This window comes from Calliphora vicina, chromosome 2, assembly GCF_958450345.1.
Source record: "Calliphora vicina chromosome 2, idCalVici1.1, whole genome shotgun sequence".
In the NCBI taxonomy this organism is placed as follows: Eukaryota; Metazoa; Arthropoda; class Insecta; order Diptera; family Calliphoridae; genus Calliphora; species Calliphora vicina.
Window position 1 is genome coordinate 139,270,587 of NC_088781.1, and position 24,364 is coordinate 139,294,950.

Here is a 24,364-nt window from a genome sequence, read left to right on the forward strand (position 1 = left end):
CATTTACTCAATATAGTTATAATAATTCAACTTGTATCGCATCGCATAGAAATAAAGTATCTCCACACTACATACATACATATTGTTTAACAATCGATTTCAACAGCAAATTTGAAAAACATTTCGATCTACAATTTATTACTGTAATATGTAGTTGTTAGTCTTGTGCAATCTGTTGTTGTTGCTTGGGTTGTACATGTGTAAGTGTATCCATTAATTTCCATATAAAAGTGTGTACGTTTTTGGATCTATGGATTTTGTGAATGCATGCGTATTTGCATTTGTGTATGTAAGTATGAATGTAGTTGTTGTGCAGTAAGTTTATGCTTGGGCTGATGTTATCAGCATCATCATACGTTTAAATGGATGAATGGTCATCATCAATGGCCATCATATGCTTAATGTTTGTAGTCTTCATACACCAACATACTCTTACAGATATATTCAGACATAACCCCAGAAAAGGGCTCATGTTTTGTATTTAAACACGTCGACATAAGGACCAGGAAGTAGGAGGGCGGAATGAAAAGAGTTTTTGAGATAAAGATAGTTAAAACACTCTCAAGGGTACTCTCAGGAGAGAATAAAGGGAGTAACGTCCATGTAGATCCTAGTTGTGGCAGTCATGGATGGCGTATCAAAGTAGGTGCAAACGTTCTAGTTCAGTTCTAGTTCAGTTCTAGTTCAGTTCTAGTTCAGTTCTAGTTCAGTTCTAGTTCAGTTCTAGTTCAGTTCTAGTTCAGTTCTAGTTCAGTTCTAGTTCAGTTCTAGTTCAGTTCTAGTTCAGTTCTAGTTCAGTTCTAGTTCAGTTCAGTTCTAGTTCAGTTCTAGTTCAGTTCTAGTTCAGTTCTAGTTCAGTTCTAGTTCAGTTCTAGTTCAGTTCTAGTTCAGTTCTAGTTCAGTTCTAGTTCAGTTCTAGTTCAGTTCTAGTTCAGTTCTAGTTCAGTTCTAGTTCAGTTCTAGTTCAGTTCTAGTTCAGTTCTAGTTCAGTTCTAGTTCAGTTCTAGTTCAGTTCTAGTTCAGTTCTAGTTCAGTTCTAGTTCAGTTCTAGTTCAGTTCTAGTTCAGTTCTAGTTCAGTTCTAGTTCAGTTCTAGTTCAGTTCTAGTTCAGTTCTAGTTCAGTTCTAGTTCAGTTCTAGTTCAGTTCTAGTTCAGTTCTAGTTCAGTTCTAGTTCAGTTCTAGTTCAGTTCTAGTTCAGTTCTAGTTCAGTTCTAGTTCAGTTCTAGTTCAGTTCTAGTTCAGTTCTAGTTCAGTTCTAGTTCAGTTCTAGTTCAGTTCTAGTTCAGTTCTAGTTCAGTTCTAGTTCAGTTCTAGTTCAGTTCTAGTTCAGTTCTAGTTCAGTTCTAGTTCAGTTCTAGTTCAGTTCTAGTTCAGTTCTAGTTCAGTTCTAGTTCAGTTCTAGTTCAGTTCTAGTTCAGTTCTAGTTCAGTTCTAGTTCAGTTCTAGTTCAGTTCTAGTTCAGTTCTAGTTCAGTTCTAGTTCAGTTCTAGTTCAGTTCTAGTTCAGTTCTAGTTCAGTTCTAGTTCAGTTCTAGTTCAGTTCTAGTTCAGTTCTAGTTCAGTTCTAGTTCAGTTCTAGTTCAGTTCTAGTTCAGTTCTAGTTCAGTTCTAGTTCAGTTCTAGTTCAGTTCTAGTTCAGTTCTAGTTCAGTTCTAGTTCAGTTCTAGTTCAGTTCTAGTTCAGTTCTAGTTCAGTTCTAGTTCAGTTCTAGTTCAGTTCTAGTTCAGTTCTAGTTCAGTTCTAGTTCAGTTCTAGTTCAGTTCTAGTTCAGTTCTAGTTCAGTTCTAGTTCAGTTCTAGTTCAGTTCTAGTTCAGTTCTAGTTCAGTTCTAGTTCAGTTCTAGTTCAGTTCTAGTTCAGTTCTAGTTCAGTTCTAGTTCAGTTCTAGTTCAGTTCTAGTTCAGTTCTAGTTCTAGTTCTAGTACATATTCAGATCTATGAAGATTTCGCACACTATTAGCAAACAACAAAAGACATAAACAAAGTATAACTAAAATAATAATTAAAAAACCAGAAAATTTATAAGGACTTTCCACTTTGTCCTCGTAGCTGTCTAGATGCCTGTACATTTGATATGTGGCCATAACAATAGTTTCAATAATTTCAAAGTTCATTGTAGTGTTTGTGGAAGGGGGGGGGAGTTTTACTCTACTCTAGTAGATGCACTTGTTTTTATTGCTGATTTAGTTTTTTTTTTAATTTTAAATACGAAAACTAAACATAAAATTACAGTGGAAAGATTGTCAATTTATATGTATATTTTTTGGATTTTGATATTGTCTCGAAGTTTATAAATACAAAACAAAATGAAATTCTATAGATTTATAATGATTTCTATGCACAATTGTTGCAGATGAATAAAGCAACAGCTTCCTATGAATCCATTTATGTGCAACAATAAATATAGTTCGAACAAATCAATGATGAATGTATGTTTGAATGAATAAGTGAATGAATAGATGAATGCATACATAAATAATGAATTAGTTGCTTTGAAATCAAAAACACTCAAAATTTGTTTTTATTATAAATTCGTTAGAAAAATTTATTTACTTTAAGTTTCATTTGTTACAAAATAACTTAAACTTATAAATGCAAAGTAATAGAATTAATTATTTAGTAGGAAATGCCAGTGTTGGCCTCGATCCATGACAAGTAGCTGGTGACACGGGTGAAGGCAGCGGGCAAACCCTTGGCACAGCCAGAAGCAGAACCGAAAGAGGTCAAACCAACTTGGACCTTGCTGGATTCCAAAACCAATGGGCCGCCGGAATCACCTTGGCAGGTGGAAACACCACCTGGAGTGGAGACACAAATGTTGGAGGAGGTAATGGTGAAACCGTAAGTCTTGGTGCAGGCTGTGTTGGCAATGACTTCCATGCGGGCCCATTGCAGATCGGTGTTAACACTGGTAGCAGAGTCGGAGACAAGACCCCAGCCGGAGGCAATAACCTTATCACCGGCATAGGTGGAGTAAGCGCTGGAAAGGGCGGGCAATTGAACGGGTTGGATCTTGGCGGTGTAAGCGGTAGCGGGGATCTTGATCAAGGAAATATCGTTCTTCAAGGTCTTTCTGTTCCAGCCGGCATGGATGATGACATCGCTGTTGCTTACAGTGTATTTAACTTCAGCCTTTGTGCGAACGGTGGCACCCAAGTACACAGTAACAGATTGGACACCATCGGTACAATGAGCAGCAGTCAATACCCATTGGTTGCCGATCAAAGAACCGCCACACCAGGAGGAAGAGAAAGCACCAAGTTTCAAGGATAGACCAACTTGATAGGGGAATTGACCGACAGCAGCATTTTGGCCATTGGTAATGCGACCCTCAGGCTCTACAACAAGACTGCGTGATTCGACTTCGTTGCTGCGTAAATCGAAGGCAGAGGCGGTGGCCAAAGCCAAAGCGAAAACAATTAAGAATTTCATGTTGCTCCAGTAAGTGATACAAACAACTGATACTTTTGCCTCATTCTTCACCACCTTTATATAGTAAGTAGCTTAAAACATTAATAGATATGAATTTCCAAATAAATAATTGATAAGAATTTAATTTTTAATTCATAATTTTACTACTGCTATTTCTTTGGAAAGTTTTACTTGAAATTAGCAAGTGGTTTAGCTGGTAAAACAGAAACAATATGTTAAGATAGCTCTTGAATTAACTTGCTTCCTATAGTACTTGTATTAAAAATAGATAATACAGTTTGAGAACTTAATTTGGGAAATTCCTATTGAAACACACGTTTGCAGATAGTATTTAATAAAAGCTATAGATCTAATCGTAATACTATTTTCAAAGTGTTTTCAAGACCCATTTGATTTTATATTGGGTGTATGACTTAAAAATGAGGGATTTACATTTAATTTATTCTCACTCAGTTATTGAAAGTTTTTTTGCTTCGAAAATGTCAAATTTTGTGCCAACAAAGCGTCATATGCGGGAAGTTTTACTTTACTTCTTTAATTTGAAAAATAGTGCCGCTGACTTACACCGATTGCTTGACGGAGCTTCTGGTGAATGTGTTTCATCGGTTTCAACAAGCAAGAGATGGTTTGTGCGGTTTAGAAGTTGTGAGAGAAGACACAGAAGATCGCACATGCCAGTCAAAAGAGTGTGAATACCAAGAATTGGAGACATTACTCTATGAAGATTGTTGTCAAACTCAACAAGAGCTTGCAAAATTATTGGGAGCTACTCAATCAGAAATTTCAAAACGTTTGCAAGCAGCAGGAATCATCCAAAAGCAGGGAAATTGGGTATCATACGAATTGAAGCTGAGAGATCTTGAAAGATCTGTCCGAAATGATGCTTGAACGCTATAAAAAATAAATTCATTACAATAACCCGAAGCCCGACCAACCAGCCGAATCGACACTAAAGCCAAATATTTATGGCAATAAGATAATGTTTTGTATTTGGTGGGAGCAAAATGGTCCTCTCTATTATGAGCTACTGAAATCTGGCCAGACCATCAGTGGGAACCTGTACCGAACGCAACTGTTTCGTTTGAAGCGAGAATTTGCCGAAAAACGTCCAGAATATGCGGCCTGACATTAAACCGTAATATAACATCATGACAACGCTAAGCTGCATGTTGTAATACCTGTTAAAAACTATTTAGAAAGAAGTGGTTGGGAAGTTTTCCCTCACCCGTCTTATAGTCAAGGCCATAGAGAATTATACATAGAGACGAGGCAACACTCCGTATTGTCAAACAAAAATACAGCAAATCAGAGGTCTGATACAACAACAAAATACATTGACTAACTTGTATTTTGTTGTTGCAAGACTTGGGTTTTTGACAAAAGACTTAGGTTTTGGACAATTCCATCTCGTCTCTATGTTACCCTATGTTCAAGACCTTGATCCGTCCGACTACTATTTGTTTCGATCGATGTAGAACGTTCTCTCTGGGATAAACTTCACTTTAGAACAGGTTATCCGAAAGTGTCTTGATTCATTATTGGCCTCAAAAGATGAACAGTTATTTTAGCTCGGAATCCATATGTTGCCAGAAAGATGGGAAAAGGTCATATGTAATGATGACCAATACTTAGAATATGTTGAATTTATGTTGTAGAAATGCTTTCAAATAAATGCTAAAAATTTGAAAAATCCCGCATTTTTAAGTCATAGTGTTTATAAAAACCGGTTTGTCGTTTAAACGAAAATTGGCCCTTTTGAGAAAACTGGTTGATTCTGGAAAAGTTTATAAAGAAATTCATCGTCTTCTTTTATTTAGAACTAGTTGACCCACGCCTCTTCCCCCGGTAGCATTTACTAATGTTAGTTCTTCAAGTTTCTCCAACCCACATACACCTGCCTGTTATTATTTATTTGCAAATAAAATATCTTAATTTGTACTGCATACTTTAGGGAGCTTTTTTATTAAAGTTGACTGGACTCAAAAAAAAATTCCGATTTTTAATTTTTTTTCTTTATAAACCATCTCCTGAAAGTTTCGAATCGAATAAAAAAAATCAGCCAAATCGCTACAGCCATTCTCACGTGATGTCATTACATACATGGACCATTTCATTTTTATATATTGGTGATTTAAAAGTAGCATAATGCTTTCAAATAGCAGTAGTGTAATAGCAAACTGTAACATATCTGCGGGCATTATTAACATTGTTGACCACTGATTGCAAGTATGGCAACGCTGTTTGCTGCGACCGTATATTCGAATATTCAGTTAAAGAACATTGTAGAAAGTACACCACAGATGGCGTATGTATTAGAAAGCTCTAGACAGTTAAATAGCAATCTAGAGAGCAGATGGCAGTGTTATAAATAGTGGCAGAGGTTGCAGTCGTTAGAGAGTTTATCAGAGACGCTTTTCGAATAAAAATCAACTGAGTGCCTTAAAGTGTGCTGTATTTTTCAAGTGAATTCGTGTACATTATAAAGTGTGCCTGTATTTCTGCGAATTTATAAACGTGTATAAAAAACATTGAGTGACTATTTAATTCTGTGGTTGTTGTACATTTTAAATAAATAAAGAGTTGTTGCAATTTTTAAACTACTAAACGGCTTTTATTTGCAATCAAAAGTATCCGGTTTATTTAAAGGAAATAAACCAACGTTTTGAAAAGGTTAAAACGTAACAATATATAGAGGGCAGGTCCAAATCCGTAAAAAGACTTATCTTTCCTTTCTTTCTTCTTCTTTTTATCAGACGGAATTTTGGACTTCTTTTTTGCTTATTCTAATGCTATCATCTTTATCTTTATCTATCTCTATTGAAGGGAATCACAATGGACCTCAAGGTCTCTGGGTGGAAGTACACTTAGTGTACACCCTTCTAAACCTAACCTAACCTAACAATATATAGAAGATTATTGTAATGGCTGAAAATGGTTTGTTTAGAAATTGCTTTTTAAATCAGCATATATAAAAAAATTCATCAAAACATAAAATTTATTGAGTTTAGTGCACCGGTTAAGTAATACCGCAAAAACCGGTTAACCGAATCAATATTGAAAATAAATCGGTTCACAAAAAACCGAAATTAACCGGTTTAAAAAAACTAACGGCAAACTTGATTTTTTACATATTTTCCACAAATTTTTATTTCACCACATTTTTTTAACAACTTTTTTCACAAACAATTTTTATTTTGCCATTTTCAGTCTCCAAAAATGTTTTTTCACCAAAAATTTTTCTCCAAATTTTTTTTAACCAAAAATTATTTTTCGCCAAAAAATGTTTTCACCAACATTTTTTTTCACGAAATATTATTTCACCATTTTTTTTAATAAAAATTTATTTTTCACCAAAAAATTTTTTCATCTACTTATTTCCAATATTCTTCATAAAGTATAATTTGGTGAATGGTATTTCAAATTCGGCTTAGACGAATATAGCACTCTTACTATTTAATTTCTAATATTATATGATTAGATCTGGGAATTTCCTTAACTAATTCAAGAGCTATCGCAATTTGTTCTTGTTTTCTTAAACAACACATAATTTCTAAAGAAATAGTGTTTCTCATATCTTATTAAAAATATAATTAAAAATAAAAGCTTATCATTTATAATATTCGAAAAATTCTGCCAATACTTTAGCATACATTTTTATAAAAGAAGCTAAAAAGAAAGTAGAACCATCAGTTGTTTGTATCACTTACTGGAGCAACATGAAATTCTTAATTGTTTTCGCCTTGGCTTTGGCCACCGCCTCTGCCTTCGATTTACGCAGCAACGAAGTTGAATCACGCAGTGTTGTTGTACCTGTTGCAGAGCCTGAGGGTCGCATTACCAATGGCCAAAATGCTGCTGTCGGTCAATTCCCCTACCAAGTTGGTCTATCCTTGAAACTTGGCACTTTCTCCTCCTCCTGGTGTGGCGGTTCTTTGATCGGCAACCAATGGGTATTGACTGCTGCTCACTGTACCGATGGTGTTCAATCTGTTACTGTGTACTTGGGTGCCACCGTTCGCACAAAGGCTGAAATTAAATACACTGTAAGCAACAGCGATGTCATCATCCATGCCGGCTGGAACAGAAAGAACTTGAGGAACGACATTTCCTTGATCAAGATCCCTGCCACCGCTTACACAGCCAAGATCCAACCCGTTCAATTGCCCGCCCTTTCCAGCGCTTATTCCACCTATGCCGGTGATAAGGTTATTGCCTCCGGTTGGGGTCGTATTTCTGATTCTGCTAGCGGTGTTACTACCGATTTGCAATGGGCCCGCATGGAAGTCATCGCCAACACTGCCTGCTCCAAGACTTACGGTTTCACCATTACCTCTTCCAACATTTGCGTCTCCACTCCCGGTGGTGTTTCCACATGCCAAGGTGATTCCGGCGGCCCATTGGTTTTGGAATCCAGCAAGGTCCAAGTTGGTTTGACTTCTTTTGGATCTATTGATGGCTGTGCCAAGGGTTTGCCCGCTGCCTTCACCCGTCTCACCAGCTACTTGACATGGATTGAAGCCAACACTGGCATTTCTTACTAAGTAAATAATAAGAGTACTTTGAATTTCTTAAGTTTTAGTGAATTTAAAGCAACTATTTTTTCGATTTAATAAAATTTTCTAAATAATTTATATAAAATATATAACTTGTGTTTGATTTTTATGAACTCTTTGGTTGCTTTTTGCTGAAAAATAGGATTTTGCTAAACTCAATACCTTGAGCTGGTTCATAGATGAATTCAACTTAATTCTACTTTGTCGCTAACCATTTTGTACTGCAACTAGTTTCTCAGGTTGAAACTGAGATGTAGGAGTTTAGGAATAAGAGATTATAATTATTTAATAAAATATATGGAAAAATCATCTCACAAAAAATTGCAATACGTTTACAGTTTAGAGTTAGAAAAAGGACAATTCATTCATGTAATAAAACTGTAATTTCTTTCCTGTAGCTTTCCTTGTATCCCAAAGAAATCTGTTGCATATCAAATCTGTCTAACAAATTACTGAAATATTTGCTTAGGATAGAACTCGTCTAAATGTCTGAACATCACGATATGTCTATCAGTTACTTCTCGGATTAAAGAGGGATTTTAGTTTCAAGCATATGATTAAGTTAGAGAACCAAATCGGTCCTCTAAATGCATTGGAAATGGTGTTACGATTAGATCAATAGCTTTTATAAAATATTAACGTGTGTTTAATATTTGATATTCCCAAATTTTTTTCTTAATTTACAATATATTAGCTCTTTTTAATACATATAAGTAATATACACAGAAAAAAATAAAAATAAATTTCAATTGCGAAATTGCTTATATTAATTAAAAACCAGTAAAAGAGCTATATTTGGCTGTTCCGAATCTTATATACCTCTCACCAAATTACACTTTAAAATAGAAAGTTTAAATATTTTTAGGAAAAAAAATTTTTTTCTTCAAAATTTAAAAAAAATCTTTTTTTTCGAAATTGTTTTTATACTCTTCACCTTCGTGAGAAGGGTATTTATAAGTTTGTCATTCTGTTTGTAATTTCTACATTTTTCATTTCCGACCCTATAAAGTTATATATTCTGGACCCTTATAGATAGCGGAGTCGATTAAGCCATGTCCGTCTGTCTGTCCGTCTGTCTGCCTGTTGAAATCAATTTTCTGAAGACTCCAGATATCTTCGGGATCCAAATCTTCAATAATTCTGTCAGAATTGCTTTCGAGAAGTTTGCTATTTAAAATCAGCAAAATCGATCCACAAATGGCTGAGATATGAGGAAAAAACCAGGACAACCTTGATTTTTGACCTATATCTGGATAACTAAGTCATTAATATAGACAATATGGATATCTAATGATAGATATTTCAAAGACCTTTGCAACGACGTATATAAGTTGGACCTACAATGGGTCAAAATCGTAAAACATATTTTTTAACCCGATATTTTTTTTTTACCAAAAAGAAAATTTAAAAATTTTTTTTTTTTTTAAATTTAAAAAAAAAAAATTTTGAAAAAAAAAATTTGTTAACCTAAAAATATTTAAAATTTGTATTTTGAAGTATAATTTGGTGAAGGGTGTATAAGATTCGACACTGCCGAATATAGCTCTCTTACATGTTTTATCTAAATTTATAAGTGAAAAAAAAATTATGACAAAAATCGGATTAAAAAATATTTGTCCAGATTTTGACCTATTGTAGCTCCAACTTACTATATATGGCCTTATTTACATCGATGCAATGTACTTTGAAATATCTATCATTAGATATCCATATTGTCTATATTAATGACTTAGTAATCCAGATATAGGTCAAAAATAGGTAAAAAATCGAGGTTGTCCTGATGTTTTCCTCATATCACAGCCATTTGTGGAACGATTTTGTTGATTTTAAATAGCAAACTTCTCGAAAGCATATCTTACAGAATTATTGAAAATTTGGATGCCGAAGATAGCTGGGGTTTTCGGAAAATTGATTTCAACAGACAGACAGACAGACGGACATGGCTTAATTGACTTAGTAATCCAGAAATAGATAAAAAATATGCAAAAAATCGAGTTTGTCCCGGCCATTTGGCCGATTCGATTTGTCGATTTTAAATAGCAACCGATACGGAAGAATTTCCGATATATTGATGTATGAATCATGTATGTATGTTATATGGGAGCTACGGAAAGATGAGTTCATTTTTTTTAGTTTTTTTTTTTAAATTTTTGCCATTAAATAATTACTTTTGCCTTTTTTGTTCTAATAAGATTTAAAAGACAAAAATTGGTTAAAAAATGTTAAAGTTATTAAAAAATCGCCAGGCCATTAACGTTTCACAAGCCACTAGAACAAGAAATGTAGGAACAAAATTAACATATTTTGAGAAATATTAAAACAAAAGTTTATTCTTACTTAAAATATATCCATATTTACTGGTATATGAGTTTTTATCTTCATAGGATACAGCTAAACTATTCGCAGGTATAACCAAAAAAAAATATTTTTTTTTAACGGCAGTTTCAAAACTCCACTTTCAAATTTTTAAAAATTTTGTTAAACAAATTTCAGAATTTTTTGCTCATCACATGGGAATTTATTAACAACATAATAGGGAATAAAAATGTGGAAAAAGTATGTCAATAACTACTATAGTTTTTCCGTACCTGCGATATAAATTTAGCGATTTTCGAGAAAAACTAATTTTTTGACCATATTTGGCTAATGAGCTGAATTTCCTTACTGTTATTAATTTTAAATAATATGTGTTCATAATATTACAGTTCAGGTAATTTTAAATATAGTCTGAAAGTTTTCCTAAAATCGGAAAACGTTAACCCTTAAATCGTGAAGGTCATAGGTAAAATTTTTCAATATTTGAAATTTCTAATGGAAAGATAGCGAAATGTTATATATTTTTGGGCCGATTTTTATGAAAGTTAAGCAAAAAATATAACATGAAGTCTAGTATTTACAATAACAGCACAAAAATGGAAATTAACCGTTAAGAGCACTTGGGGTCAAAATGACTGTGATTTTCGTGATTTTAAAAGTTCAGGGTCATTTGGGAAATAAATATATTAATTGAATTCCTTTACAAAATTTAATAATTTTTTTTTTGAATTACAAACCGATCCAATAAAACTACGAATGTGTGTTTACCTCAAAATAAAAAAAATCCATAAAACTTTAACGGGGTCAACTGGGTTTCGAATTCCAAAAAAGAAAACAAGATCTAAGGGATAAAAACAGAAAAAGTACTTTAATATAAGAGTTTGTAAAAAGGAATGTAGTTGTACTTACCTAAAAAAAGTCTTCTCCAAAAAAAAAAGTTTTTCAAGAATCAGATTCTTACAAATTGCACATTTATGTACTTACCGAAAAGCTTAACATAATTCGTAAAAGAACTTGACTAAGTCTTCCCATCACTTGGAATTAACGCGTCTCAAAATTATTCAAATTGAAGACATTTTATATAATATTATTATATTTCACTTATAAAATATGAGCAAATTAAAAAAAAAAAAAATTAAAATTTAACAATAATTTTTTTCTGTGTAGGAAGCAAGCCAATTCAAGAGCTATCTTAACATGTTGTTTTTGTTTTACCAGCTGTTCTTCCATAGCAGTATGTAAATTATGAATTAAAAATTGAACTCTTATTAATTATTTGTTTATAAATATTTTTTTTCTCAATTAATAACTCTAGCATTAGCTTTAGGAATAAGTATACATATATCTATTAATTTTTTAAGCTACTTACTATATAAAGATGTTGAAGAATGGGTTGTATTATCAGTTATTTGTATCATTTACTGGAGCAACATGAAATTCTTAATTATTTTCGCTTTGGCTTTGGCCACCTCCTCTGCCTACGAAATCGAATCAAGCAATCTTGCTGTACCAGTTGTAGAGCCCAATGTCCAAAATGCTGCTGTCGGCCAATTCCCCTATCAAGTTGCTCTATTCTTGAAACTTAGTGCCACCAAGACTTCCTGGTGTGGTGCTTCTTTGATCGGCAGAAAATGGGTATTGACTACTGCTTACTGTACCGATGGTGAACAATCTGTTACTGTGTACTTGGGTGCCACCGTTCGCACAGAGGCTGAAATTAAATACACTGTAAGCAACAGCGATGTCATCATCCATGCCGGCTGGGACAGAAACACCTTTATGAACGATATTTCCTTGATTAAGATCCCCGCCACAACTTACACCGTCAAGATCCAACCCGTTCAATTGGCCGCCCTTTCCAGCGCTTACTCCACCTATGACGGTGATAAGGTTATTGTCTCCGGTTGGAGTCTTGTTTCCGGCTCTGCTACCGGTGTTACCACCGATTTGCAATGGGCTCGCATGCAAGTCATCACCAACTCCGTCTGTGCCAGAACTTACGGTTCCGCCATTACCTCCTCCAACATTTGCACCTCCACTCCCGGTGGTATTTCCACCTGCCAAGGTGATTCCGGCGATCCATTGGTTTTGGAATCCAGCAAGGTTCTAGTTGGTTTGAGCTCTCCGGGTTTTGCTTCTGGCTGTACCAATGGTTTTTACGCTAAATTTACACGTGTCAACAGCTACTTAGCATGGATCGAGGCCAACACTGGCATTTCTCACTAAGTACATAAAGAGAATAATTTGAATTTATTAAGTTTTAAGGATTTTAAAGCAATTATTTTTTTCGATTTAATACAATTTTCTAACGAATTTGTATAAAATATATAACTTGTGTTTGTGTTTGATTTTTGTGAACTCTTTCGTCGCTTTTTGCTGAAAAATGATTTTGCTAAACTCAATACCTCGAACTGAATCTTAACTGAATTCTACTGAATTATCTTAGTCGCTAACCATTTTGTGCCGCAACTAGTAATCAGGATGATAGGAAATTAGGGATAGGAAATTAAAATTATTTAAAAAAATGATATGGAAAAATAACTGTACCTTAATTGACAGCAAATGTTCAGTAGTTCGAAATATATAAGGAGATACAAATGTAAAATATAGCTGTTTGTTATTTCCCTAGAGACCTAATCCTTAGGTGACTAATACTAGTTCGGCCACTGTATTAGATATGGATCTATGACTTTAACAGCTCCCAAAAAAAATCCAAAAACGTTTACAGTTTAGAGTTAGAAAAGAACAATTTCCCTTCAGCTGTAGACATCTCTCATTATGTCTGTTACTTTATGATATATTCATTTTCCACTCTATAATAATTATATTCTGGATGCATGAATATTATGCGATACTCTACGATATCCTTTTTATTGTTTTCTATTGAAGCATGGTTAATTATATAAAGAATATAGTTTCAAGTGAAAGTTGTTTGTTTCCCAAATAACTTATTTCTACCAATACCCGCTTTTACAAGAACAGCTTCCAACAGACCGAAAAATACATGAATAACTGAACACTCAAAGTACTTACATATTTAAAAACAACATTTTATTTACTTCAAGATAATATTTGATACAAAAGCACATGAAGAAACTAATTCCATACCATAATTCATTTAGTGGGAAATGCCAGTGTTGGCTTCGATCCATTCCAAGTAGCTGGTGACACGAGTGAAGGCAGCTGGATAACCCTTGGCACAGCCAGCAATAGAACCGAAAGAAGTCAAACCAACTTGAACCTTGCTGGATTCCAAAACCAATGGGCCACCGGAATCACCTCTACAGGTGGAAACACCACCGGGAGTGGAGACGCACAAATTGGAGGAGGTAATGGTAGAACCATAAGTTCTGGCACAGACGGAGTTGGTGATGACTTGCATGCGAGCCCATTGCAAATCGTTGGTAACACTGGTAGCTGAGTCGGAAATAAGACCCCAGCCAGAAGCAACAACCTTTTCACCAGCATAGGTGGAGTAAGAGCTGGCAATGGAGGGCAATTCAACGGGTTGAATCTTGGCGGTGTAAGCGGTGGCAGGGATCTTGATCAAGGAAATGTCGTTCTTCAAAGTATCGCTGTTCCAGCCAGCATGAATGATGATATCGCTGGGGCTAACGGTGTATTTAACTTCAGCATTTGTGCGAACGGTGGCACCCAAATACACAGTAACAGATTTAACACCATCGGTACAGTGAGCAGCAGTCAATACCCATTCGTTGCCGATCACAGAACCACCACACCAGGAGGACTCGGTGGCACTAAGTTTCAAGGATAGACCCACTTGGTAGGGGAATTGACCCAATTCAGCATCTTGACCATTTGTAATGCGACCCTCAGGTTCTACAACAAGACTGCGAGATACGATATCATTGCTGCGTAAATCGAAGGCTGAAGCTGTGGCCAAAGCCAAAGCGAATACAATTAAGAATTTCATGTTGCTCTGCCAAGTGTTCTTAACAACTGATACTTCTTCACCATTTTCTAACTACTTTATATAGCTAATTTGAAATAACCTAATTACGTATGCAAACTACTATTGTTATGTTTAAGAGATTAATTTAAAATAATGTAAATGATAAGATTTTGTTTCTATTAATAATTCGATTAATTTGTTTATTACGCAAATTTAAACTTAAACTTAAGTAATTATTGTTAAAGAATGGTGGCTCTTGAAATAGTTGATTTCCTATATACTGCAGCCAGCTGATAATAATTGATAAACAAGAGTATAAAAATCCCAATTAATCATAAGTAATCAGTGAACATTTAGAATATCTACAGATTGAATCATGACAAATTTAAAATATACACCATTTACAAAGAAGGTTATAATTTAGAGTATATATGAGGAATTTTGAAAAAGATATATAAAACTGGGGAATCTGGAGATAGATTTCGTTGATCAATTTGTTTTATTTCAAAATGTATAAGCCGCCATCAAAGTAGACGACTAATTTTGACTATAATTATAAGCAGATTTTATCTGCTAAACCGATTTTTCTTTAAAATGTTCCGGTTATTCAGTTCGCTGAAATTCAGTTGAACGCTGAAATTCAGTTGCTACCAGATTTAGTAGATTTGAAGCACCGGGCATTATTCTTTGCTCAGGCTTTGCCACCAAATAATTTCTTTGTCTTTATTAAAATTTTAGACGTCGCCGGTGATAATTCTATTTCGGCTTCGTTCTCTAATGGAATCCTTGCAGTAGATGTCTTGAAAGAGCTTTCAGATATTTTCTTATACACTAATACTCTAATCCAATAATACCTGTAGACAATTTTGCCTATATATTTCTCGATTCTGGAATTCACAATATTGAAAAGAAGGAACCGAAATATAAGATTGCTTTTAATTTTAGTTTGTGTCATTGTTAAAATAACCAAATCATTATTTTAATTATTGTAAATTGTTTAATTTCTGTAATATTCCATTTCTAAGAAAAACTGTACGTATTTGCTATTTGAACGAATTTCGAGAAAGTACTTATTAAAGCGTTATAAGGTAATGCAGTAAGCGACTATCACATATTACCAAATAATGGATATTGTCAACTATTAGGGTTTTAAAACTCTAATAAAAGTTTTTTCATGGTTAATAACTTCTTTAGAAATGGTGTATATTTGTTAATTGATATGATTAGATCTCTACCTTATATTATTATTGTTATTTTCTAACGTTATCTGGGATTTTCCTTGCTTTGGCTAACTATTATTATCTGATTTCTATAGAATTTTGGAAGTTTACTGATTCAAGGGCGGCTACCTCAATATGTTTATTTTTTCACAAACAAACAATTCTTAAGTATAAGTGTACCAAATATCTTAGTGCATATAAATATTATTAAAATGGAATCCTTATCAATTATTTAGATTTACAATCATAGAAATATCTATAGTTTTTTGCATACATAATTTATAAATTTTAAATGATTTATATAAAGTTTTAATTTTCTGGACTAACACGAAATTCTAGATTGTTTTCGCTTTGGTTTTGACATTGACATTTAATGTAGATAGCAATGAACACTAATCATTATATGCTGTTTTAAAGCCTAATGTTCGCATTACCAATGATCAAAATCTGTATCAATTCGCCACCAATTGAAATATTCTTTGGGTTTGGTGGTTCTTTTAATGGACATCAATGGGTATTAAATTCTAAGCATTAACAGCAAAACTTTGCAGAATTATATTTCATTAATCAAGATCCCCGCTACCACTTCTACAGCATTGATTCAAAGCATTCAATTGCCCGCCTTGCCAGCTCTACATATACTGGTGATAAGGTTGTTGTCTCGGGTTGGTTTTTGGTTTCTGACTTTGCTACTAGTGTTACCACTAATTATTAATTGGCTTGCGAGGAATTCGTTATCAATTCTTCGTGTTAAGAATTATATTTATACCATTATATTCGCTTCCGCTTGAATATTCACTCTCGCTGGTAATTCAAGCTGATAAGGTGATTCCTTCGTCCCATTGGTTTTAGATAATCAAGTTGATTAAAAAGTTCATGTAATTTAAATTTTTTTTTTACGTTTAAGAAAATGTACTTCTTAGACAAAAATTACCAAGTGCCTAAGGACTATGCTCTGAGCTCGTAAATATTATGTCACTTTTTACGTGTCTAACAATCATGGACACATCGACATAGGACCCTATGAAAAGAACATAAAGATAGTTGATTGTTACTTACAACAACTTATCAGTGGGGAGAATATTCGCAAACATCTGTGGAAATCAAGTTTATATTTCAGAATTTTAATACTTAATTAAATATAACTTCAATATTCATTAATTAAGCTATTTATTCTTAAACAAAAGCTAAATAATTTAAACAAATATAATGAAAATTATACAATTATCCCCTTACTAAAACAAGATTATTAAAGCTGCCAATATTGTATGAAGTGCTAAATAAACCATAATCGTTTTTGAATAGGGTAAGGTTTAGAACTTGACTATACGAGATGGCACCCTTTTTAGGGTAAACTTCAATGTAACCTCCATTATATTATACATTAAGGAAAATGCTTAATAAATGTTTAACATTCTGAAGCAATTTGTACTATATTAATTTGTCTGCCATGACTCCATGACTCCTTTTGGATCACTAGCAGATTTTTCCCTCAGAAATTTATAAATAAACAATAAATTAAGTTTCACGAATACGTTGCAACATTTTATTAACTTAAGGTACATAAATATTATATTACTAAATTACGCCAAATTCAATGTAATTGCTTTTAGTAGGAAATGCCAGTGTTGGCCTCGATCCATTCCAAGTAGCTGGTGACACGAGTGAAGGCAGCGGGCAAACCCTTGGCACAGCCAGTAATAGAACCGAAAGAAGTCAAACCAACTTGGACCTTGGTGGATTCCAAAACCAATGGGCCACCGGAATCACCTCTACAGGTGGAAACACCACCGGGAGTGGAGACGCACAAATTGGAAGAGGTGATAATGGAACCATATTTCCTGGCACAGACTGAGTTGGTGATGACTTCCATGCGGGCCCATTGCAAATCGTTGGTAACACTGGTAGCAGAGTCAGAAATAAGACCCCAGCCAGAAGCAACAACCTTTTCACCAGCATAGGTGGAGTAAGAGCTGGCAATTGAGGGCAATTCAACGGGTTGAATCTTGGTGGTGTAAGTGGTGGCGGGGATCTTGATCAAGGAAATGTCGTTCTTCAAAGTATCGCTGTTCCAGCCGGCATGAATGATGATATCGCTGGGGCTAACGGTGTATTTAACTTCAGCATTTGTGCGAACGGTGGCACCCAAATACACAGTAACAGATTTAACACCATCGGTACAGTGAGCAGCAGTCAATACCCATTCGTTGCCAATCACAGAACCACCACACCAGGAGGACTTGGTGGCACTAAGTTTCAAGGATAGACCCACTTGGTAGGGGAATTGACCCAATGAAGCATCTTGACCGTTGGTAATGCGACCCTCAGGCTCTACAACAAGACTGCGTGATACGATGTCATTGCTGCGTAAATCGAAGGCCGAAGCTGTGGCCAAAGCCAAAGCGAATACGATTAAGAATTTCATGTTGCTCTTGTTACTGATTTCAACAACTGATACTTATGCCCCTGCTCTAATAGCTTTATATAGGAATTTTCAATAATTATGTATGCAGAAAACTGAAGACCTTGTTATTAGATTGTTTTAAATTAATGTAAATGATAAGATTTCAATTTAATGTGAAATATATTGCGGTAGCTCTTGAATTCTTGAACTTCCTAAATTTTATAAAAAGCTGATAATAGTTAACTTAAGAAGGAAAATCCCAGATAAGTTAACTTTACCAAATAATAATAATAATAAACTGTATAGATCTAATCATAAAAATTATAAAAAATACACCGTTTTATTGGAAACATTTGGACCCTTACATTTCTGCTTCATTTTGTAGCCACTACCAAATTATATATATTATGGTTCCTTCTTTAAATTTGTGTTGGTCTGTCAATATCAAACAAATTGTGTCAATTGTATCAAATAAACAGTTATCAACTGATGTTTAATTAACAAAAGTTATTTGTTCCCCAAGGAACAAAGGAAAATACGAGGTGAAAAAAGTTTTGGTGGCTTCTGAAAGTTGATTTCAACAGATCCAGAATATATATACATTATGGGATTATAGACAATATCATGAAATTCCATTTAGTAATGCAATACCAGGAAGTTCTCCAAAAGCATGATTAGCTAGTTTAGTCTAAGGCTCATTCAACTGCCTGGTCATGATATTATTCTTCTTGCACAGTATAGAGATTCCACCTGCAGTCGTTTTACAATCTAATGATTCAGAAAGTATTTAATAGAACTGCCTAAATCAGATAAGCATACTAAATCACTATGAAACAAGCTTCAACATATAAATCTGAGGTTCTATACTTGTTTCTTAGAAATGGTGTAAATTTAAAACGTTTATGATTATGATCTTTACATTTTAGTAAAATTAACTGCTAACGTAGGTTTAACTTCGATTTACGCACTTATTTTTAAAATATATTATCTGAATGTTATAAAATATAGGAAGCTAATTACTACAAGAATCAAAACTAGACACAATCAACAACTACATAAGAAAATAATTGAGTGATATCTCACTACAAATGTTATACAAATCAAAACCTTATCATTTACAAAATTTAAAATTAGTCTCGTATCAATTTACGAAATTATGAATTTGCTATATAAAGCTGTTAGAGCAGGGTTAAAAGTATTAGTTGTTGAAATCAGTAACAAGAGCAGCATGAAATTCCTAATTGTTTTCGCTTTGGCTTTGGCCACAGCTTCAGCCTTCGATTTACGTGGCGCTGACATCGCATCACGCAGTCTTGTTGTGGAGCCAGAGGGTCGCATTACCAATGGTGAAGATGCTGCTGTGGGTCAATTCCCCTACCAAGTTGGTCTATCCTTGAAACTTAGTGCCACCTCCTCTGCCTGGTGTGGTGGTTCTTTGATCGGCAACCAATGGGTATTGACTGCTGCTCATTGTACTGATGGTGTTCAATCTGTTACTGTCTTCTTGGGTGCTACCGTACGTACCAAGGCTGAAGTTAAATACACCGTTAGCACCAGCGATATCATCATTCATGCCGGCTGGAACAGCAAGACCGTGAAGAACGATATTTCCTTGATCAGAATCCCTGCCACCGATTACACCGCAAAGATCCAACCCGTTGAATTGCCCGCTATTGCCAGTTCTTACTCCACCTATACCGGTGATAAGGTTGTTGCCTCCGGTTGGGGTCGTATTTCTGACTCTGCTACCGGTGTTACCACTGATTTGCAATGGGCCCGCATGGAAGTTATCTCCAATTCTGCCTGTGCCAGAACTTATGGTTCTACCATTACCTCCTCCAACTTGTGCGTCTCAACTCCCGGTGGTGTTTCTACCTGCAAAGGTGATTCCGGTGGCCCATTGGTTTTGGAATCTAGCAAGGTTCAAGTTGGTTTGACTTCTTTCGGTTCTATTGCTGGCTGTGCCAAGGGTTATCCTGCTGCCTTTACTCGTGTCACCAGCTACTTGGAATGGATCGAGGCCAACACTGGCATTTCCTACTAAATAAACTACCTGAAATTTGATATATAATATTTATGTACTTAAAGTTAATAAAATGTTGCAACGTATTCGTGAAACTTAATTTATTGTTTATTTATAAATTGTTGAGGGAAAAATCTGTTAGCGATCCAAAAAGGATTCATGATATATGTATAACTAATAGGCCGAAAAATTAGTAGAGTAAAAATTGCTTCAGCATACTATACATTTATTAAGAATTTTCCTTAAAGTATAATTTAATGGAGGTTACATTGGAATTTACCTCTCAAAAGGGTGCCATCTCGTATAGTCAAGTTCTAAACCTTACCCTATTCAAAAACGATTGTGGTTTATTTAGCACTTCATACAATATTGGCAGCTATAATAATATTGTTTTAGTAGGGGGATAATTGCTTAATTTTCATTATATTTGTTTAAATTATTTCGCTTTTGTTTAAGAATAAATTAGTGTAATTTGTATTCGTCATCTAACAATACATTATGCATTATATTTTTTTATTCTAATTATTTTGGTGTTTCTTCTGTAAGAACACATTATGATCAATCAATTGAAAATATCATTAGGATAAGTTGTTGTTTATATTTTGATGTTATCCGATGGCTAACGAAAAATTTAAATGAAGAAACAATTTAAATTGTCCAAAGACGTCCAGCTTAATTAATGATTGTTGAAGTTATATTTAAATAAGAATTAAAATTCTGAAATATAAACTACTCTTGAGTTCTCTAAACTGCTTAGTTTTTGTAAGTAACAATCAACTATCTTTATATTCTTTTCATAGGGTCCTATGTCTTTGTGTCCATGATTGACACGCAAAAAATTTACATAATGTGCACGAGCTCAGAGCAACGTCCTCAGCCACTTGGTAATTTTTGTCTAAGTAGTACATTTTCTTAAAAGTAAAAAAAAATAAAATTACATGAACTTTTTAATCAACTTGAATTTCTAAAACCAATGGAACGAAGGAATCATCTTATCAGCTTGAATTACCAGCGAGAGTGAACATTCAAGCGTAAGCGAATATAATGGTATAAATATAATTCTTAACACGAAGAATTGATGACGAATTCCTCGCTAACCAATTAATAATTAGTGGCAACACTTGTAGCAAAGTCAACCAACCCAAGACAACAACCTTATCACCAGTATATGTAGAGCTGGCAAGGCGGGCAATTGAACGCTCTTAATCTTGTAATGAGAAGTGGTAGCGGGGATCTTGATTTATGAAATATATTTCTACAAAGTTTTGCTGTTAATGCTTAGCAGTTAATACCCATTGATGTCCATTAAAATAACCACCAAACCAAGAAGATATTTCAATTGGTTGCAAATTGATGCAGATATTGATCATTGGTAATGCGAACATTAGGCTTTAAAACAGCATATAATGATTAGTGTTCATTGCTATCTACATTAAATGTCAATGGCAAAATCAAAGCGAAAACAATCTAGAATTTCATGTTAGTCCAGAAAATTATAGCTTTATATAAATCATTTAAAATTTATTAATTATGTATGCAAAAAACTATAGATATTTATATGATTGTAAATCTAAATAATTGATAAGGGTTCCATTTTAATAATATTTATATGCACTAAGATATTTGGGACACTTATAGTTAAGAATTGTTTGTTTGTAGACAAAATAAAGATATTGAGGTAGCTCTTGAAAGAGTAAACTTATCAAAGTCTAAAGAAAGCAGATAATAATAGTTAGCCAAAGCAAGGAAAATCCCAGATAACTTTAGTGAATAACAATAATAATAGAAGCTATAGATCTAATCATATCAATCAACATACATACACCGTTTCTAAAGAAGTAAGTTAACTAATGAAGCAATACAATTAACCATGCAAAAACTATGACTAGAATTATCAAACCTTAATAGCTGACAATATCCATTATTTGGTAATGTGTCATAGTCGCTTACTGCTTTACCTTACATCGCTTTAATAAGTATTTTCTCTTAATTCGTTCAAATAGCGAATAGAAATGGAATATTACAGAAATTAAAAAATTTACAATAATTAAAATAATGATTTGGTTATAACACTGATGTCATCTAAAAATAAAAGCAATCTTATATTTCGGTTCTTTCTTTCCACTATTGTGAATTCCAGAATCGGGAAATATATAGGCAAAATTGTCTACAGCTATTATAGATTAGAGTGTTAATATATAAGAAAATATCTGAAAGATCTGCCAAGCCACCTACTGAACGGATACCATCAGAGAACAAAGCCGAAAGAGAATTATCATCGGCGGCGTTTAGAATTTGAATAAAGCCAAACAAATTATTTAGTGGCAAAGCCTGAGCAAAGAATAATGGCCTTTGCTTAAAATCGACTAAATCAGGAAGCTACTGAATTTCAGCGATCAACTGAATTTTAGCGAACAGAATAACTAGAAAATTTTAAAGAAAATTCTGTCTAGCCGGTAATTTTAGGAGATATTATCGTCTACTTTGATGGCGGATTATACATTTTGAAATAAAACAAATCGATCAACGAAATCCATCACCAGATTCCCCAGTTTTATATATCTTTTTCAAAATTACTAAATTATAATCTACTCTAAATTATAACCTTCTTTGTAAATGGTGTATATTTTAAATTTGTCATGATTCAATCTGTAGATATTCTAAATGTTCACTGATTACTTATTATTAATTGGGATTTTTACACTCTTGTTTATCAATTATTATCAGCTTGCTGCAGAATATAGGAAATCAACTATTTCAAGAGCCACCCATTCTTTAACAATAATTACTTAAGTTTAAGTTTAAATTTGCGTAATAAACAAATTAATAGAATTATTATTAGAAACAAAATCTTATCATTTACATTATTTTAAATTAATCTCTTAGCAATATCAATAGTAGTTTGCATACGTAATTAGGTTATTTTAAATTAGCTATATAAAGTAGTTAGAAAATGGTGAAGAAATATCAGTTGTTAAGAACACTTGGCAGAGCAACATGAAATTCTTAATTGTATTCGCTTTGGCTTTGGCCACAGCTTCAGCCTTCGATTTACGCAGCAATGACATCGTATCACGCAGTCTTGTTGTAGAGCCTGAGGGTCGCATTACCAACGGTCAAGATGCTTCCTTGGGTCAATTCCCCTACCAAGTGGGACTATCCTTGAAACTTAGTGCCACCAAGTCCTCCTGGTGTGGTGGTTCTGTGATCGGCAACGAATGGATATTGACTGCTGCTCATTGTACTGATGGTGTTAAATCTGTTACTGTGTATTTGGGTGCCACCGTTCGCACAAATGCTGAAGTTAAATACACCGTTAGCCCCAGCGATATCATCATTCATGCCGGCTGGAATAGCGATACTTTAAAGAACGACATTTCCTTGATCAAGATTCCCGCCACCGCTTACACCACCAAGATTCAACCCATTGAATTGCCCTCCATTGCCAGCTCTTACTCCACCTATGCTGGTGAAAAGGTTGTTGCTTCTGGCTGGGGTCTTATTTCCGACTCAGCTACCAGTGTTACCAACGATTTGCAATGGGCTCGCATGCAAGTCATCACCAACTCCGTTTGTGCCAGAACTTACGGTTCTACCATTACCTCCTCCAATTTGTGCGTCTCCACTCCCGGTGGTGTTTCCACCTGTAGAGGTGATTCCGGTGGCCCATTGGTTTTGGAATCCAGCAAGGTCCAAGTTGGTTTGACTTCTTTCGGTTCTATTGCTGGCTGTGCCAAGGGTTATCCAGCTGCCTTTACTCGTGTCACCAGCTACTTGGAATGGATCGAAGCCAACACTGGCATTTCCTACTAAATAAACTGCCTGAAATTTTGTTATTATATTAATGTACTTAAAGAAAATAAAATGTTACAATCTATTCGTGAAACTTAATTTATTGTGTATTTATAAAGTTTTGAGGAACAAATTTGTTACCGATCTTAAGGATATTGTATAACCAGGGTGATAATTCAATAGTGTGAAAATTGCATACAGCAAGTTAACAATTTATTATGTATCTTTCTAAAAGATAATGCGTTTTAACTGTATTTAATATATTTAAAGGCTAATATTCATAATCAACTATTAAATTTGTAAAATAAAATATACATAAAAGTATTTGGGCGAAAAATTTGTTAACCCAAATTTTTTGGCTATTGGTGGGCCAATTTTCTCTATTTTAAATAGCAATCTAAGTTGGACTATTACGGATACATTGATGTATCAATCAGGTATTTAAGTTATTTGGTGGCTTCGGAAATTTGATTTCAACATACAGACGTACAGACGACCATGGCTGTAGCGATCCATAATACAAACTATAACGATCCATAATACAAATACTTTATGGGGACTCAAATGAGAAATGTGGTAAATACAAACGAAATGACAATCTTATGGCGTTTTCTTTTCTGACACAACATGCTGCCAACATATGTTGTACCATTTATTAAAGGGGTTACATTTTTAACGATTTATGTAGCTTCTAAATATTCTTTAACTATAC

The 24,364-nt window shown here is 34.1% G+C and overlaps 7 protein-coding genes across 7 annotated transcripts; 4 read left to right on the forward strand and 3 right to left on the reverse strand.

Moving 5' to 3' along the window:
- Positions 1-2,513: 2,513 nt before the first annotated feature.
- Positions 2,514-3,462, reverse strand: LOC135952327 (serine protease 1-like). Its single transcript, XM_065502218.1, has one exon. The coding sequence runs from the start codon at positions 3,429-3,431 to the stop codon at positions 2,616-2,618; it is 816 nt and encodes a 271-aa protein (XP_065358290.1). The 5' UTR covers positions 3,432-3,462; the 3' UTR covers positions 2,514-2,615.
- A 3,636-nt stretch (positions 3,463-7,098) lies between these two features.
- Positions 7,099-7,998, forward strand: LOC135950977 (serine protease 1-like). Its single transcript, XM_065500518.1, has one exon. The coding sequence runs from the start codon at positions 7,148-7,150 to the stop codon at positions 7,970-7,972; it is 825 nt and encodes a 274-aa protein (XP_065356590.1). The 5' UTR covers positions 7,099-7,147; the 3' UTR covers positions 7,973-7,998.
- Positions 7,999-11,731: 3,733 nt separating this feature from the next.
- Positions 11,732-12,567, forward strand: LOC135951592 (collagenase-like). Its single transcript, XM_065501273.1, has one exon. The coding sequence runs from the start codon at positions 11,732-11,734 to the stop codon at positions 12,524-12,526; it is 795 nt and encodes a 264-aa protein (XP_065357345.1). The 3' UTR covers positions 12,527-12,567.
- An 851-nt stretch (positions 12,568-13,418) lies between these two features.
- Positions 13,419-14,243, reverse strand: LOC135951233 (serine protease 1-like). Its single transcript, XM_065500844.1, has one exon. It carries the CDS (start codon positions 14,232-14,234, stop codon positions 13,419-13,421), a length of 816 nt encoding a protein of 271 aa, XP_065356916.1. The 5' UTR covers positions 14,235-14,243.
- A 2,799-nt stretch (positions 14,244-17,042) lies between these two features.
- On the reverse strand, positions 17,043-17,858 carry LOC135951267 (serine protease 1-like). The gene has a single exon (XM_065500886.1). It carries the CDS (start codon positions 17,856-17,858, stop codon positions 17,043-17,045), a length of 816 nt encoding a protein of 271 aa, XP_065356958.1.
- Positions 17,859-19,065: 1,207 nt separating this feature from the next.
- Positions 19,066-19,881, forward strand: LOC135951318 (serine protease 1-like). Its single transcript, XM_065500947.1, has one exon. It carries the CDS (start codon positions 19,066-19,068, stop codon positions 19,879-19,881), a length of 816 nt encoding a protein of 271 aa, XP_065357019.1.
- Positions 19,882-22,848: 2,967 nt separating this feature from the next.
- LOC135951283 (serine protease 1-like) lies at positions 22,849-23,673 on the forward strand. The gene has a single exon (XM_065500900.1). The coding sequence runs from the start codon at positions 22,858-22,860 to the stop codon at positions 23,671-23,673; it is 816 nt and encodes a 271-aa protein (XP_065356972.1). The 5' UTR covers positions 22,849-22,857.
- The last annotated feature ends 691 nt before the right edge of the window (positions 23,674-24,364 follow it).